The following is a 14,603-nucleotide window of genomic DNA, read 5'->3' as shown; positions in this document are numbered from 1 at the left end:
ATATTGAAATATATTGAAACATGATGTAGATATAGTGAGATCCTATATTGATATATTGAAATATATTGAAACATGATGTAGATATAGTGAGATCCAATATTGATATATTGAAATGTTTATATTTGAAGCTGATACTTTAAATCTGTATGAGAGAAGAATTGTACTATATAGACCAAGGTTATAATGCAAGGAAAGTTATCTCAGAGGTGTACGCATCTTTTGTACTGCAGTGTACTGTCTCGGGGCGGTAATGTAAACACAAGACGGATGTCACAGCCTGACATGGGATCCATCTTTCACATAAAAAATCAATGAAATATTCTGGTCATAGGAAACAATTATGTGAATTATCAAAATTTTCAAAATGCAATGCTTTTAACCTCCTCGGATACTAAACGAACACTGATGCATCTATTTTATTTTACAAATTCCACCCAGAAAGAAATGGTTTCAATGTGTACGCGGAGTATACGCAACTTCAATTAACTTTCCTTGCATTATATCCTTGATATAGACAACCTTTAACTCCAACCTGAAATCAAAGTTTCCACATCAAGTTAACCTTTTTAACTCAAAGTTTTACAAGTTCAGAACCTTTTTGTGGTTTCCTTAAGTTCCCCAATAAAAATTTGAGGCAAATCGGTTAAGGGGTTCATGAGTTATGTTTGAACAGACAGACACACAGAAAAATTGAAAATATGATGTTAAAACTTTATACATTATATATAACTACAGGGTGTCCCACGAAACATGACAGTTGGTAAATAATTTGGAATGTCTTCTTTCCTATACTGTTATAGATATTAAAGACTTTTTTCATTTTTTTCGTTCAATAAAATCTTTTACTAAAATATATTTTACTTTGAAATCAATTTTACTATGATATGACTACCATTAAATATTCTTATAATTCTCTTTGGTATTAAACAACTTAAGTAATTATGGAAGAATACATTTTAAATTATTCACCAACTGTCATGTTTCCTTGGAGCTTCTGAATCAAGCATTGTTTGGAGATCTCAACAATCTTTTCAATCCAGAACATGTGAAACCCAGCTTTTCCTGGAAACTACACTTTCCCTGTAAAAGTTAACCCACTTAAAATTGTTAAAAACTGAGAACATTTTCATGTTTTTACCTGGTTATTAAAAATTTGAGGCAAATCGGTCGAAGGCTCTCTGACTTATGATGCAACATACATACAAACAAAGAAACACCCAGTCTATCATATATGATAATCAAAAAAAATGTTTGTTTTTTTATACTTTTTTTACTATTATAGATATTTCTGTACTAATTGTCAATATCAATATTTTTTGTTGTCACTATCTGATTATCATCATTATCATTATAATTTTATTATCATTATTATTTTCTTTAGTCCCCGAGACTCCTCTGTTTCTGCTGCTGCTATCCGTGAACACAACAAGAGTCGGGCTTGCGAAGAAAGATCTTGGACCTTCTCCTATCTCAAGGTATACCTGGAGATTGGGTAGATAGATATGGATATATGTCGAAATCCATGCTAAGGAAAGGAAGATAATATATTAGGGTGTTAGGTTTAATTGTATCAAAAATTAAAAACTATTTTTTTCTTTCTCAATAGCTTTGTGATTGAAAACATATGAGATTTTAATGTTACATGCAATTTACTTCATTTTAACGTGATAAGCCAGGATTGTAATTTTAGATTTAAAACATTAAATCCTAGCTGAATAAAAACATGATTTACGTAAATATTTGTTTTAAACATGTTTGAAGCTTAATTTCATTGCTTTACTTTTCCTAGTTTTACAACCAATAATCCCTTATACAAGATAAGAAATCAGTTAATCATTCTCAGTTCTTTCTTAACTCTGAACAAATGAGTTAAAACACATTTGAATCTGAGCTGAACCGAACTTTACGATCCTAGTTTGTACTGCCCCGCCCGGTACACCAACTACAGTGCAACTAGGTTGACGCGGTTTGACTGAAGGCAGCATTTGGTTAAATTTGCAATCACTAAAGCGGCAATTTTGCGTGAAAAAAGTCTGCAGTACAATAGTCTGCAGTACAATGAGTGTGTTTGGACTGGAGGACACTAAGTTTGTTTACAATGAGACCCCAGATTTTGGATTATCTGTTTTGCAGAACCGGTTTAGAGCGAAGAGCCTGGAGGATCAGTATAAGAGATACGAGCAAAGAATTCTACTCAGTAAGTCTTTAAACTATACAATGGAACCCATTAAACTATACAATGGAACCCATTAAACTATACAATGGAACCCATTAAACTATACAATGGAACCCATTAAACTATACAATGGAACCCATTAAAAATTAAAAATTAAAAATTAAAATTTTCCCAAGCAGCAACTTCCAAGGGTATATTCCCAAATGGGAACTCTCAAAATGTGCAATTTCCCAAAGATATATACTTCCCAAGTCTGTCCTAGCAACAGAACTTGGTCCCTAGCCTTTCCTAGCAAAAGCTACCATGTGCTCGGCCCTCCATTGCAGCCTGTGGCGCCTCAGAAGGCCTAACCTATAGGGTGTCCCAAAAAACATGGGAATTTAGTGGCGAATTTGATATCGTCGTTGTAATGAATTAGCATTGTAATACCTAATTTCAAAAGCCATAATATTATTATGTCTGCTAGAGTTTATTTCAGATGAACAGTGAAGACGACAAGTTTACTCTGTTTGTATACTGCAATTTTCTTGTTTTACTAAGTACAACCCTATCCAGTCAAAACCTTAACAAACACAATGTGAACATAGCAGACGAAACTCTTACAGATTACAGCTTTCTCAGTAGGTATCACTATACTAAATCAAAGAATTATTTAAAAAGACGATATCGAATTCGTCACTGAATTCCCATGTTTATTGGGACACCCTGTAGCTTTCATGAAGTTGCCGCTTGGCAAATTGTACATTTGGAAAGTTGCCCCATGGGAAGTCTAAGTTGCCACATGAAGTTGCCGCTTGGCAAATTGTACATTTGGAAAGTTGCCCCATGGGAAGTCTAAGTTGCCACATGAAGTTGCCGCTTGGCAAATTGTACATTTGGAAAGTTGCCCCATGGGAAGTCTAAGTTGCCACATGAAGTTGCCGCTTGGCAAATTGTACATTTGGAAAGTTGCCCCATGGGAAGTCTAAGTTGCCACATGGGAAGTCTAAGTTGCCACATGGGAAGTCTAAGTTGCCACATGGGAAGTCTAAGTTGCCACATGGGAAGTCTAAGTTGCCACATGGGAAGTCTAAGTTACTACATGGGAAGTCTAAGTTACTACATGGGAAGTCTAAGTTGCCACATGGGAAGTCGCCCTTGAGAAAATATTTAACACCCATAAAACTAAGGAAAGGAAATACGACTGTTAAACTCAACATTTTAAACAGCTAGTGAAATGAACATGATTTACAACATTGTGCACTGTACACGGTACACCTACACACACAATATTCTCCACTAAGCTTTCGTGCCTACTCCAGTGATCTGGTAAAACTATTTTTTACAGACGACGACTTTCGATTTCAATTTTTGATTTCTACCAGCCTTATCAGACAACACGGAAACACTGACATAACAATTAACAGCTTCTCTTTGTTTACTTGTAAACTTGTAATTTGAATAAAGCTTGCTAGAAATCAAAACTTAAAAAGAAAAGTTGTCCTAAGTGATCCTCAGAGGTCTATACCTAAAGAGAATAGAATATATATTAGAGTGGAATTTAGACAATCCATCGGTGATATGTGTGATATGTGAGTTCAAAGTGTACAAATCATGTAAATGTTCACAAATTATATGCAGTAGAGTACATTAATACAGTATGTTCCCTAGACTATCCATTTAAATTTTGAATTGTTTAAAGCTGTTAGATAAACTTTATAATGAATTAAGTGAATAAAAAACATCATTTGATTTATAGATATAACGGAAAATCATCGTTTGTAAAGTGAAAGGCAAAGAGTTTATGTGAAATGATCATTGGTCAATTATGAAACAAGTCTATTTCATAATTTGATTTTCTTTTAATATTAATTTTAGATTTTCTATAAAATGATATTCCAGGGCCCAAAAGGTTATATAGCGCAAATATGTGAAATACACGTGCAGTATGGAAACAGTACAACAAAATGGGCGTTTTACACTTTTTTCTACTAAATTCCACTCTAATATATATTCTATTCTCTTTGTCTATACGGGACTTTGTACAAGGAAAGGGGGTCTAACTTTATAAAACTGTACAGGGGGGGGGGGGCTCAGCTCCAGTTGGGGGATGAATTTTTTTATAGAAATAATCATTTTCACAAAAAGGGAAAAGAGAGGAGGGGGCTCTGACACCACAGCCCCCCCCCCCCCTCTTTCGGTATACACCTCTGGACTGATTCACGGGATGGAAAAAATAGGGGTAAAATCTTGAATCTAATCAATTATTTTAAATATAGACAAGTCATGGAACAAATAACATCATTTTTGTAAACTTGTTGGTGCTGTAGAAATCCGTGAGTGGATTATTAATAAAACGATGCCACTGGCTGTAAGTCTTTAGAAAGAGAAAACAAGGATATCTCAATCATCTTTTCGTAAATATAGGACAGAGGTCCGGTGTAAAGGTTATCATTCAGAATAGTACAATGTTAAACTTGGATAGATTTTTAGATTCAACATTTATTAAAAGCAGAGTTAAAGACAGATCAGAAAAGGATGCTTAAATAATTTTTTTTTAATTCTAGATATTTAGCTAATCTTTTATCTATTTCTTATCTAATTTTTTATCTAATTTTTTATCTAATTTTTTAGGCAACTACAGTGTATATCTGTATCTGCAAACAGTTATTTCAATATTAATGATCATTTTTAACATTGAAGAATGTACACTCTACGGTTGCAGGTTATTATTATTACTATTATCATTATCATTATTATTTTATTATTATTATTATAATTATCATTAAAATTATCATATTTGATACAGAAATTGTTATTTCAATCTTTTAAAGAGTTATTGGCTATTAATATAATGATAAAAAAAATTTTTATTTTATTTTCAGTTCTGACAGTGACACAGCTTTAGTATCTACGGATATTACTGGTCAAAGTGTCATAATGATCGTGTGTATACTTCTCATCATTTTCTTAGGAAATTATATCAACAAACTAGAATTACAGTGAATGAAACTTGAAAAATAAACATTTTTAAACGGACTGTAGACATGTAACTCCATTTGATACAAAATTTAAGTTATTTTTTCTTTTAAAAATTATTCTTCCTTGCCGCGTCATGTATACATTATATAGCCCAACAAAATATGAAAAGTATTCAATGAAAGGGGTTCAAAAGACTAACTACTTAATATACCTGGACAAGGCATAGAGAGTCCTCACTCTCCACTGCAACCCACTATTTATGCGGCCTGGGTAATGCCGATCAATGCAGTACGCACTGAAATCTTAGTTTAAGCCGCCTAATCATAAATGTGTGTAAATTGCCGGTTTGATTGACTGATTGATTGATTGATTGATTGATTGATTGATAGCGAGGGAAGAAAGAAAGCGGAAAAGGAAACACATAGCCATGAAAATGGACGATAATGCGGAACCATTATCTGACACTGTTTTTAAGGTAAACATGCCATTAAACAATTAGAATAAAGCCATAAAAGCTACTTTAAAAGCTATGGAGCCACTCAATTTAATGTACTACAGCTGGAGAGTCCATGGCGTTGCTGAGGTTTTTATCTATTACTGGTTTGGCATTAATAGTTTGCCTGCTTGTGTCCATGTTGACATTGAAGCCCATGAGATCGTGCCCATTGGTTTGGCATTGATAGTTTGCGAGCAATTGTGTCCGTGTTGACATAGAAGCCAATGAGATCCTGCCTGTGTTTGGCATTGATGGTTTGGGAATTGTACCTGGATTTATACGGGTCTGAAAGCAGTTTTAGGAGTAAGGCATTCATTACACATCTACGTAAATATATATTATGAGCGAAGAGATTTATTATATAGATATAAGATATTGATTCTAGACTCGTCATTATCCATCTTAGTGATTAAAGAAAATTTTAGCGTTGTCAAAAAAAATTCATGTTGATTGGGACACCCTGTAAAACTACTTTTCTTTTCATTTAATGTTTAATCTCAAAATGTTATTTTCAGGAAAAGCCCTGGCTTTTGTATGTCATGACGTTTGGATCAATTTTACTAATTGAGGTTAGTTTTTAACAATTCAAAAAATTCACTATTTTTTATAGTAAGTTGAATTTAAAGAATTGAGTCTTAGCCACGAAATTTGATTTTCAGTACCTTCATCTTTGTAACCTAATGTCGTAGACCTTAAAACTATGAATTCTGTTAGATCCAAGATTCTAGGTTCGAAATATCAATTTTCAGTTTGAGTCAAATACTCAATTCCTTTTCGATCAAATACTGTTATGCCCTGGGTGGTCTCTTTTCAATCTATGGCGAACATATCCTGAAATTTCTATTTTCTCTTGGATTTATAAGTAAAATATCTTGGATCTCTCATGAAAGTGATAACATTTATTTTTGAATATTATTTTCTGGGGCATAAAATTATCTAAAACCCTACTTATTAAGTATTTCCGCCGAAAACAATTGTTTTTCCCGAAGATTCTTGACTTTTCTATGTAAAAGAATAAAACTGTTTGGCTCAAATACTTAATACCTCGCTTTCCTTTAATTCCAGCACGGTCATAAATAGATTTTAGTAAATTTTACTTATTTATAAAATCAAAGAAAATAGTTTTTTGTTTGATCCTTTGTGAAGCAAAGCATTTTGATAATAGTTCAAAACAATGCACAAAGAAAATGTCCCAAAAATATAAAATATTGATTCGATGTTGTTTTATTTAGATCGTTGATGTAACTGCTCTAGTGTTTTTAACCCAGACTAACACAAAAGATAACTCAACAAATACTTTCCAAAAACAACCAAGGTTTCATTTTTTTTCTACACCAATTTTAAATTCAGACCAATAATTTTGTTGTTGGAGCTTTTGCAATTCGCCTTGATATCCACAACATAAACTTTTATATATGAGTTTTGGTCTAACTTGACACAGTTTTATATCAATTTATCAAGAAGGGACATCAGATAGAACTAATATAGGTCGTAATCAACTCCTAAATTGTGCAGGCTTCAGTCTGTACCCCCTTTCATTTTACCTGAACAGTCCCTTTAAATGCTTTATCCGTAAAATATTTTTTGCGACCTCTTACAGATTTGTTTTTGCCTCTGATTTGTAGTTGTTTACAATAGCTTAATCCGTCGGACTTAGGGTTCCAGCGGAATGGAAAAATCGTTTTTTGTTCCGCCGAAAATTGCGCATTTTTCGGACATACATTCGGCATACGTCGGACATCAAGGATACGGATTGCTAATTTCTACAGTTTCGACTTCTGCAAGGAATAGAAATGTAAAAAAAGTAAGATATAAAACTTAACTTAAAGTCTCTATCAACGTAATTTCAAGCGACCTTTTATTTTAAGAGTTTTATGACAAATTTACAGAGCTACCCTTTGATCCTTTTCCTGAGCAATATTGAAGGCTTTATATTATTTTATAAAAAACCACCGATGTGACGATGCATATAAAACTTTGTTATGGAAGGTTATTTGAAACTATGGTTTTAGAATTATAATATTTTAGGAGTTTCTTGACTTCTTTGAATTTCGCCGAACCTGAAGAAAACTATACAAGAATAGATTTTCCTGAACATATACCACACAAGGTAGATTTTCCTGAACATATACCACACAAGGTAGATTTTCCTGAACATATACCACACAAGGTAGATTTTCCTGAACATATACCACATAAGGTATATTTTCCTGAATAATATACCACACAAGGTAGATTTTCCTGAACATATACCACACAAGGTAGATTTTCCTAAACATATACCACACAAGGCAGATTTTCCTGAACATATACCGCACAAGGTATATTTTCCTGAACACACACAAGGTATATTTTTCTGAATATATACCACACAAGGTAGATTTTCCTGAACAAATACCACAAAAGGTAGATTTTCCTGAACATCTACCGCACAAGGTAGATTTTCCTGAACAAATACCACACAAGGTAGATTTTCCTGAACATCTACCGCACAAGGTAGATTTTCCTGAACATTTACCACACAAGAAATTTTCCTGAACATATACCACACAAGGTAGATTTTCCTGAACATATACCACACAAGGTAGATTTTCCTGAACATAAACCACACAAGGTAGATTTTCCTGAACATATACCACACAAGATAGATTTTCCTGAACATAAACCACACAAGGTAGATTTTCCTGAACATCTACCGCACAAAGTAGATTTTCCTGAACATAAACCACACAAGGTAGATTTTCCTGAACATATACCACACAAAGTAGATTTTCCTGAACATCTACCACACAAGGTAGATTTTCCTGAACATATACCACACACAGTAGATTTTCCTGAACATATACCACACAAGGTAGATTTTCCTGAACATATACCACACAAGGTAGATTTTCCTGAACATATACCACACAAGGTAGATTTTCCTGAACATATACCACACAAGGTAGATTTTCCTGAACATATACCACACAAGGTAGATTTTCCTGAACATATACCACACAAGGNAAGGAATTATTTATGATATTTCTTAAGTTTGAAGGAATTATTTATGAGATTTTCCTGAACATATACCACACAAGATAGATTTTCCTGAACATATACCACACAAGGTAGATTTTCCTGAACAATGTATTTGATACAGTATCAGAAAACAATGGAATGATTTTCATCTTCTTTCAATCTTTAGTTAGGATATGTCGCTAATATTAATTGTTTTTATTTTGCTACTGTTTATTGCTATTTATCTAAAAATGGTCAGGACTGATTTTTATAATTGCAAAAACCTTACATTCGACAGATATTTACTTCCACTAAAACTATAGTACAGGGTAAAAATGCAAGGAAAGTTAATTGCAGTGTTCGTTTAGTAACCGAGGAGGATAAAAGCATTGCATTTTGAAAATTTTGATAATTCACATAATAGACATAATAGTTTCATATGACCAGAATATTTCATTGATTTTTTATGTGAAGAATGGATCCCATGTCAGGCTGTGACATCCGTCTTGTGCTTACATTACCGCCCAGAGACAGTTCACTGCAGTACAAAAAATGCGTACACCTCTGAGATAACTTTCCTTGCATTGTAACCTTGACATGCGATATTTCAAGATTAAAAAAGAAAAAAGTCCACAATCAAAACACTGTTTCCAGCCTTTTTTCAGCTTTTTACCCCTTTTTTCTCAGTTTATCAGTTTTTTAAATTTTCTTTCTTTTGATTAAAAAGAAATGTAAACGCAATTTTGAAAATGCCTACCACTAGCATGTCTGATACACAACAGTGTCGAATAATCGAGAATGAGTGAGATTTCCTCGATTTCTCTTTAAAAATTGATTGTCTTCAATTGTAATATCTAAATATTGACATTTAATTCATACTTGATCAGACTGAGCGTTTAAAGTTAATTGATTGTTAACAACGAGGTTATAGTATATAGAGCGATGATGTACGCTAATCCTTTACTTATTGTACAGGCCTTGAACCAAGAATACAGTACACAGATTTGACGCATGAGATATGGAGGTTCCTGGTCTATATTTCTTGCCATGAACTATACCGAAAGCGTACTGCATATTTGTTTATTATAAGGAGATTCTGGTCTAACCCATAGTATATCATTATTAATAAACATTTGTAAGTGTACAGTACAGCTAACTGAGCACACAGGTAGGAAACTATCATCTCCCCTGGTTGAGAATCAGGCATTGCTATCCTTGCATGGGGGGTTACTTGAAAATACGCATACAGTCCCTTGAAACAGGATTAATTTTATTTTAGGTTCCTGTACTGTCTCTCTTCAATATATTGTTTGTTTATCTATTCTACCCAATATCCAGGAATAATATCATCAAATCAACATTTTTATTGGAAAAATTTAAAGTTTTTATTTTTTTTATTTTTCTGGACATTTATGATATGCTTAGCTATTTTCCTTACGCAATATGCTTAAAAACAATTTCTCTGTGACATTAAAAATTCAATTATTAAACATCATTTAAAATTAAAAAGAGCTTTGAATGTCAAAATTGTTTAGATAACTTAATATTGTGTATCTTTCTGATTAACAATTTTCAAAACTTAAGTAAATTTTGAGATTTTTCTAGAGTTAAAAATTTTAATCATAGTTAAATTTTTGTTTTCTTTAGGGTTGCATCAATGTACAATGTACATCCATGCTACTTTTTTTGACATAAATTATATCACATGAAGAAAAGCAATTTTTCCTACAAACTAATAATTCAATTACTAAACATCAGTTCAAATTAAAAAGTTTTTCTCATGAGAGATTTTTGTCGATTTTTTAAACATTTTTGAATGTAAACATTTGTTTTTAATATTTTGCGTTTTAGAACTAAACAATTTTTTCAAAATATTAAGATTCAACTTAAATTAAAAATTTGTAATTAAATTTTTTAAAATGGATAAATATTTCATTAGTGATCTTTTCAAAATTGGGGTTCTTGTTTTTTTTAGAATTGAAATTGTATACTGTAATTTTAATGATTTGAATGAGTTTTTAGGAAAGATTTCTCTGTCTGTTTTGGAGTTGCTATCAGTATTATCACTTTAACTGCCACTGCTGTATGCAATGTAAGATAAAACTAATATTTGTTTTTTAAGCTATTATCATTTATTTGTCTAGTTGATTTTTGAATGACAGCTCTTTGGATATTAATAAGGCCATTTTGTAAATTATGTAATTCGGGAGAGGGGGGGTGGAGGATGAAATTAATTCTAAAAAAATTGTTAAACCTACTTTATTACATATTTTATTTAAAATTATTTCATATTTATTATAAAAACATTTCATCAAAAGAAATTAGTTAATAAACAATACGCTTTGGTTAAAAAAAAACATTCAAAAAGATCACTCTGTCCTGGAATCGAAATTTTACAATTCGATCCAATTCTGATTTAAAAACGTAGATGTAAACATTTTCTTGTGGTTTTTAAGAATGATAAATAAACCTGGAAAAATCGGAAACCCTACCGACAGGGTGTCCCACGAAACATGACAGCTTTGGTGAATGGTTTTGAATTTCTTCTTCCACATACTGTATTAAAGACTTTTTGCAGTTTATTTCTTTAAAAAAAGGTTTAACTCATATTTTTTGCTGTGTAATCAATTTTACTAAAATATAACTGTAATATAAAAAACGATTTATCAAATTATGGAAGAAGACTTTTTAAACTATTCACCAACTGTCATGTTTCATGGGACGTATCTAAAAATATTTTATTTAAGACAAGGTGTATTTTGTTGCATTTTAAAATCTCTTGGCTAGATCTGTAACCTAACTTAATGTCAAACCTTCAGTATTCTTGTGTACTACCCTAAACGGTGCGTTCTGCAGTAATGTGCAGTACACCGACCAAAGACATAGTAGGATTTAGCGGGGAGTGGTACCTTGAAAATGATTTGCTTAATCCTTTTGTCATCGTTTTTTCAATGTCGTCTTTTTTCTAATAGTATTCTGTGTTCTAGAGATTGGTAGATGCTCAAATGAACACGGAAACAGATGGGGACACTACTCAGTTAATTGCTGATATTCTTTTTCACATTTGCCTCAATTTTATTGGCTGGTAGGATCTTAATTTGAACAATTTAACTTTAAAATAATAATTGAACTTAAATGAAAAGATAACAAAAGAAAAATATGTTGAAATGCATATTTTGCAAAATTTTCCCTACAATTCTTTTTGTTTTTTTTCGTTTTACTAAAAATTTTAATTACTAAGCTTTTAGGGCGCTTCGCGCCTATCTTCTATTTCAACTTTTAACTGTGGCTTTATCTGTGAGCATCTTCTCTTTGTACAGAATAAAACAAAAACTAAAAAAAGTTTGCGGATTTCATAATATTTTTTCGCACAATTTCAAAATTTTACTAAAATAATAAAGTTTTAAACACAAATGTTTAAAATTTTGATCATTCATAAACCTTCCCTGGGGTCACGTGAGGTCCCACACAAAATTTGAGCCCAATCGGTTAAGCTGTTTTCAGAGGCGCAACTAGGGGGGGCGGCCGGGCGCGCGCCCTCCCCTAGCACCTGAGAAGGGGGGGCGTGCCCCCCCCTGCAGAATGAAAAGAAAGAAAGAATAGCGAAAATCAGTATCACAGGAATAAGAAAACCAATAGAGTTATTGTAGAAATTTTATTATACTATAGTTAGTTTTAAAAAGAATATTTTTATCTTTCTTTTTTTTTTCCAGAAACTATAAATGATTATTTCTTGCAATTTAATCTGTAATTAAACCAGGTACTTAAAAAATACTCTTTTGCGATTCGCACACATATTTAATGAATTGACTCATATCATTCATTTTACAGCTGTTGGAAGTATAAATTTTGTAAAAACACAAGAACAAAAATCGATTTGAATTGAACACAGCCAAATCTGCATGCACCAACTTAAAATTTCCTTTTTGTCCTAGTTGCGCCTCTGGCCGTTTTGACGTTTATTGGATACAAACAAACAGACAGACAAACAAGCTAAATTTGTATATAGAAGAAAAAAATTTTCTCAAGGTTTTATTTAACAAATTTAACTTTGTTTGTTCAACTTAACATGTTTTGAGAAGTTAATTATAAATATGGTTAATTATAAATATGGTTAATTATAAATATGGTTAATTATAAATATGGTTAATTATAAATATGGTTAATTATAAATATGGTTTTGTTATTTCGGAAAAAAATGTTAAATTATTGGTTCTGTCAAAAATTTTGGATATGAATGATTACTCGTTTTAACTTAAAGCATTAATTATAAATATGTGAACCTGTCAAAGGTCTAAACAATAAAAATTAAATGTCTAAATAATTTTTAAACACAAACAATTAAAATTTTAGATTTTTGATTTTCACTTTGTCATTGTAGAACCATATGGTCGGTAAGTTGTAACCCACAATCACAAAGCATGAGACTTCAGAGACGACTGTAAGAAATTTAGTTCGACCCAGAGAAGACTGTTTTTAAAGCCAAATACCAAATAAACTTTAGTTTTCGGGTCGTTGTACATTTTCAAAATTTGGCGTAGTGTATTAAAAAGCCAAATTGTTTATCTGAACTATTTGCTTTTTTTACACTATATTTTTTCCAATTTTTTTTGATAAAAATATTGCAAACTTTAACAGTTTTAAAATTTGTCGTGAAATTTACTTTAGTTTGGCGTGACAAGCTGTTCCTATTGCAGGTATTCCCGTTATGTTGGTGATATTAATAACAGACGAGGGTTCCTTGATAAAAGAGGCTGCATTGAGACTACATTCAGGGAGAATGCAATTTTTATTTTTTTTCTGAAATTATAAATTTTTAGGCGAGGGTGCAATTAGTTTCGAACTTTTTATTGTGAATCTTGTGATTCAAATATTGATCTCACTCTTACAGATTGCCAACATTGAATAAGGATCATACATTAATCCTCACATTTAAAAGTGCCACATCGGATATCGAGATCAAGCATAAAAGATTAACCCACTCAAAAGTTCAGATCTCTGAATAAGTTAAAAATTTATTAAATTTGTATCTGAAATATTGACATTCTATTCAGACTGAAGCATGAGAAAGAAAAAGAGGAATTCAAGATATTTCAATTTTTCAAATAAATAAAATTAATTTCTTTGCAAATATTTAAGGTTTTAGAAAAAAAGATTATGAAAATGTCAGCCAACATTTTTTTAAATATCTTTAAATTTAATTTCCTTGAAAATCCCGGAAAATACAGGGTGTCCCAAGAAACATGCCAGTTGGTTAATTGTTTAAAATGTTTTCTTCCATAATTTGATAAGTTGTTTGATACTAAAGAGACTAAGAACATTTATTATTTGACAGTTATATTTTAGTAGAATTAATGTCACTGTAAAATATATATGAGTTGAACATTTGTTTAAAAATAAACTGCAAAAAGTCTTAAATATCTAATACAGTATGTGGAAGAAGACATTCAAAACTATTCACCAACTGTCATGTTTCGTGAGACACCCTGAAGGATGTACCAAATGCAAAATGGAAAATTATTTCTGTTTAGGGGGGGGCGGGATGGTGGGCACTGCCCACTTCCCCTCCCCCATTCCTTAAACGCTGAATACAAACTTTAGGTTCATGGTGTACAATATTTTTCGTCAAGTTTTCTTCAAGCAAACCGACACTAGTTGTGTCAATTTAATGCACAGTTTGAACTTTGCCTTAACTTTTAGCGGAAAAGATAAGAAAAGCAAATAAAGTAAATTCTAAATATTTTTTATAAAATTTATATATGATCCTCAGGGGCAACATCATTATGATTATTTCTTAAATTATCCCTTGGAAATTATGTTTACCACTTATCAAGGTGGTCAGGATGTTATCCCTGTGACCTCTCCCCCCCCCCCCATACCTAAATATGTCCCTGATTAGGAGGATTAAGACTTTTTGATAATGACTTGTAATTCGAAACTTGGGTTTTCGAGGACGACATTTAAAATATT

General features: G+C 31.9%; 1 protein-coding gene across 1 annotated transcript in view; it reads left to right on the top strand.

The window, feature by feature from the left end:
* Window positions 1-1,373: 1,373 nt before the first annotated feature.
* LOC111694858 (adenylate cyclase type 2) overlaps window positions 1,374-14,603 on the top strand; it is a 29,241-nt gene continuing 16,011 nt past the window's right edge. The window contains exons 1-13 of the mRNA XM_023463894.1: window positions 1,374-1,475; window positions 2,134-2,197; window positions 4,790-4,880; window positions 5,041-5,129; window positions 5,527-5,612; window positions 6,149-6,202; window positions 6,866-6,948; window positions 7,662-7,743; window positions 9,913-9,971; window positions 10,656-10,725; window positions 11,621-11,718; window positions 13,331-13,408; window positions 13,688-13,712. Coding sequence (XP_023319662.1) covers window positions 4,837-4,880; window positions 5,041-5,129; window positions 5,527-5,612; window positions 6,149-6,202; window positions 6,866-6,948; window positions 7,662-7,743; window positions 9,913-9,971; window positions 10,656-10,725; window positions 11,621-11,718; window positions 13,331-13,408; window positions 13,688-13,712 — 768 coding nt within the window. The 5' untranslated portion in view covers window positions 1,374-1,475; window positions 2,134-2,197; window positions 4,790-4,836. The remainder of the gene's footprint in view (window positions 1,476-2,133; window positions 2,198-4,789; window positions 4,881-5,040; window positions 5,130-5,526; window positions 5,613-6,148; window positions 6,203-6,865; window positions 6,949-7,661; window positions 7,744-9,912; window positions 9,972-10,655; window positions 10,726-11,620; window positions 11,719-13,330; window positions 13,409-13,687; window positions 13,713-14,603) is intronic.

The sequence above is a fragment of the Eurytemora carolleeae genome, unplaced genomic scaffold (assembly GCF_000591075.1).
Source record: "Eurytemora carolleeae unplaced genomic scaffold, Eaff_2.0 scaffold67, whole genome shotgun sequence".
NCBI lineage: Eukaryota > Metazoa > Arthropoda > Copepoda > Calanoida > Temoridae > Eurytemora > Eurytemora carolleeae.
This window is presented reverse-complemented; position numbering and strand designations above follow the sequence as displayed.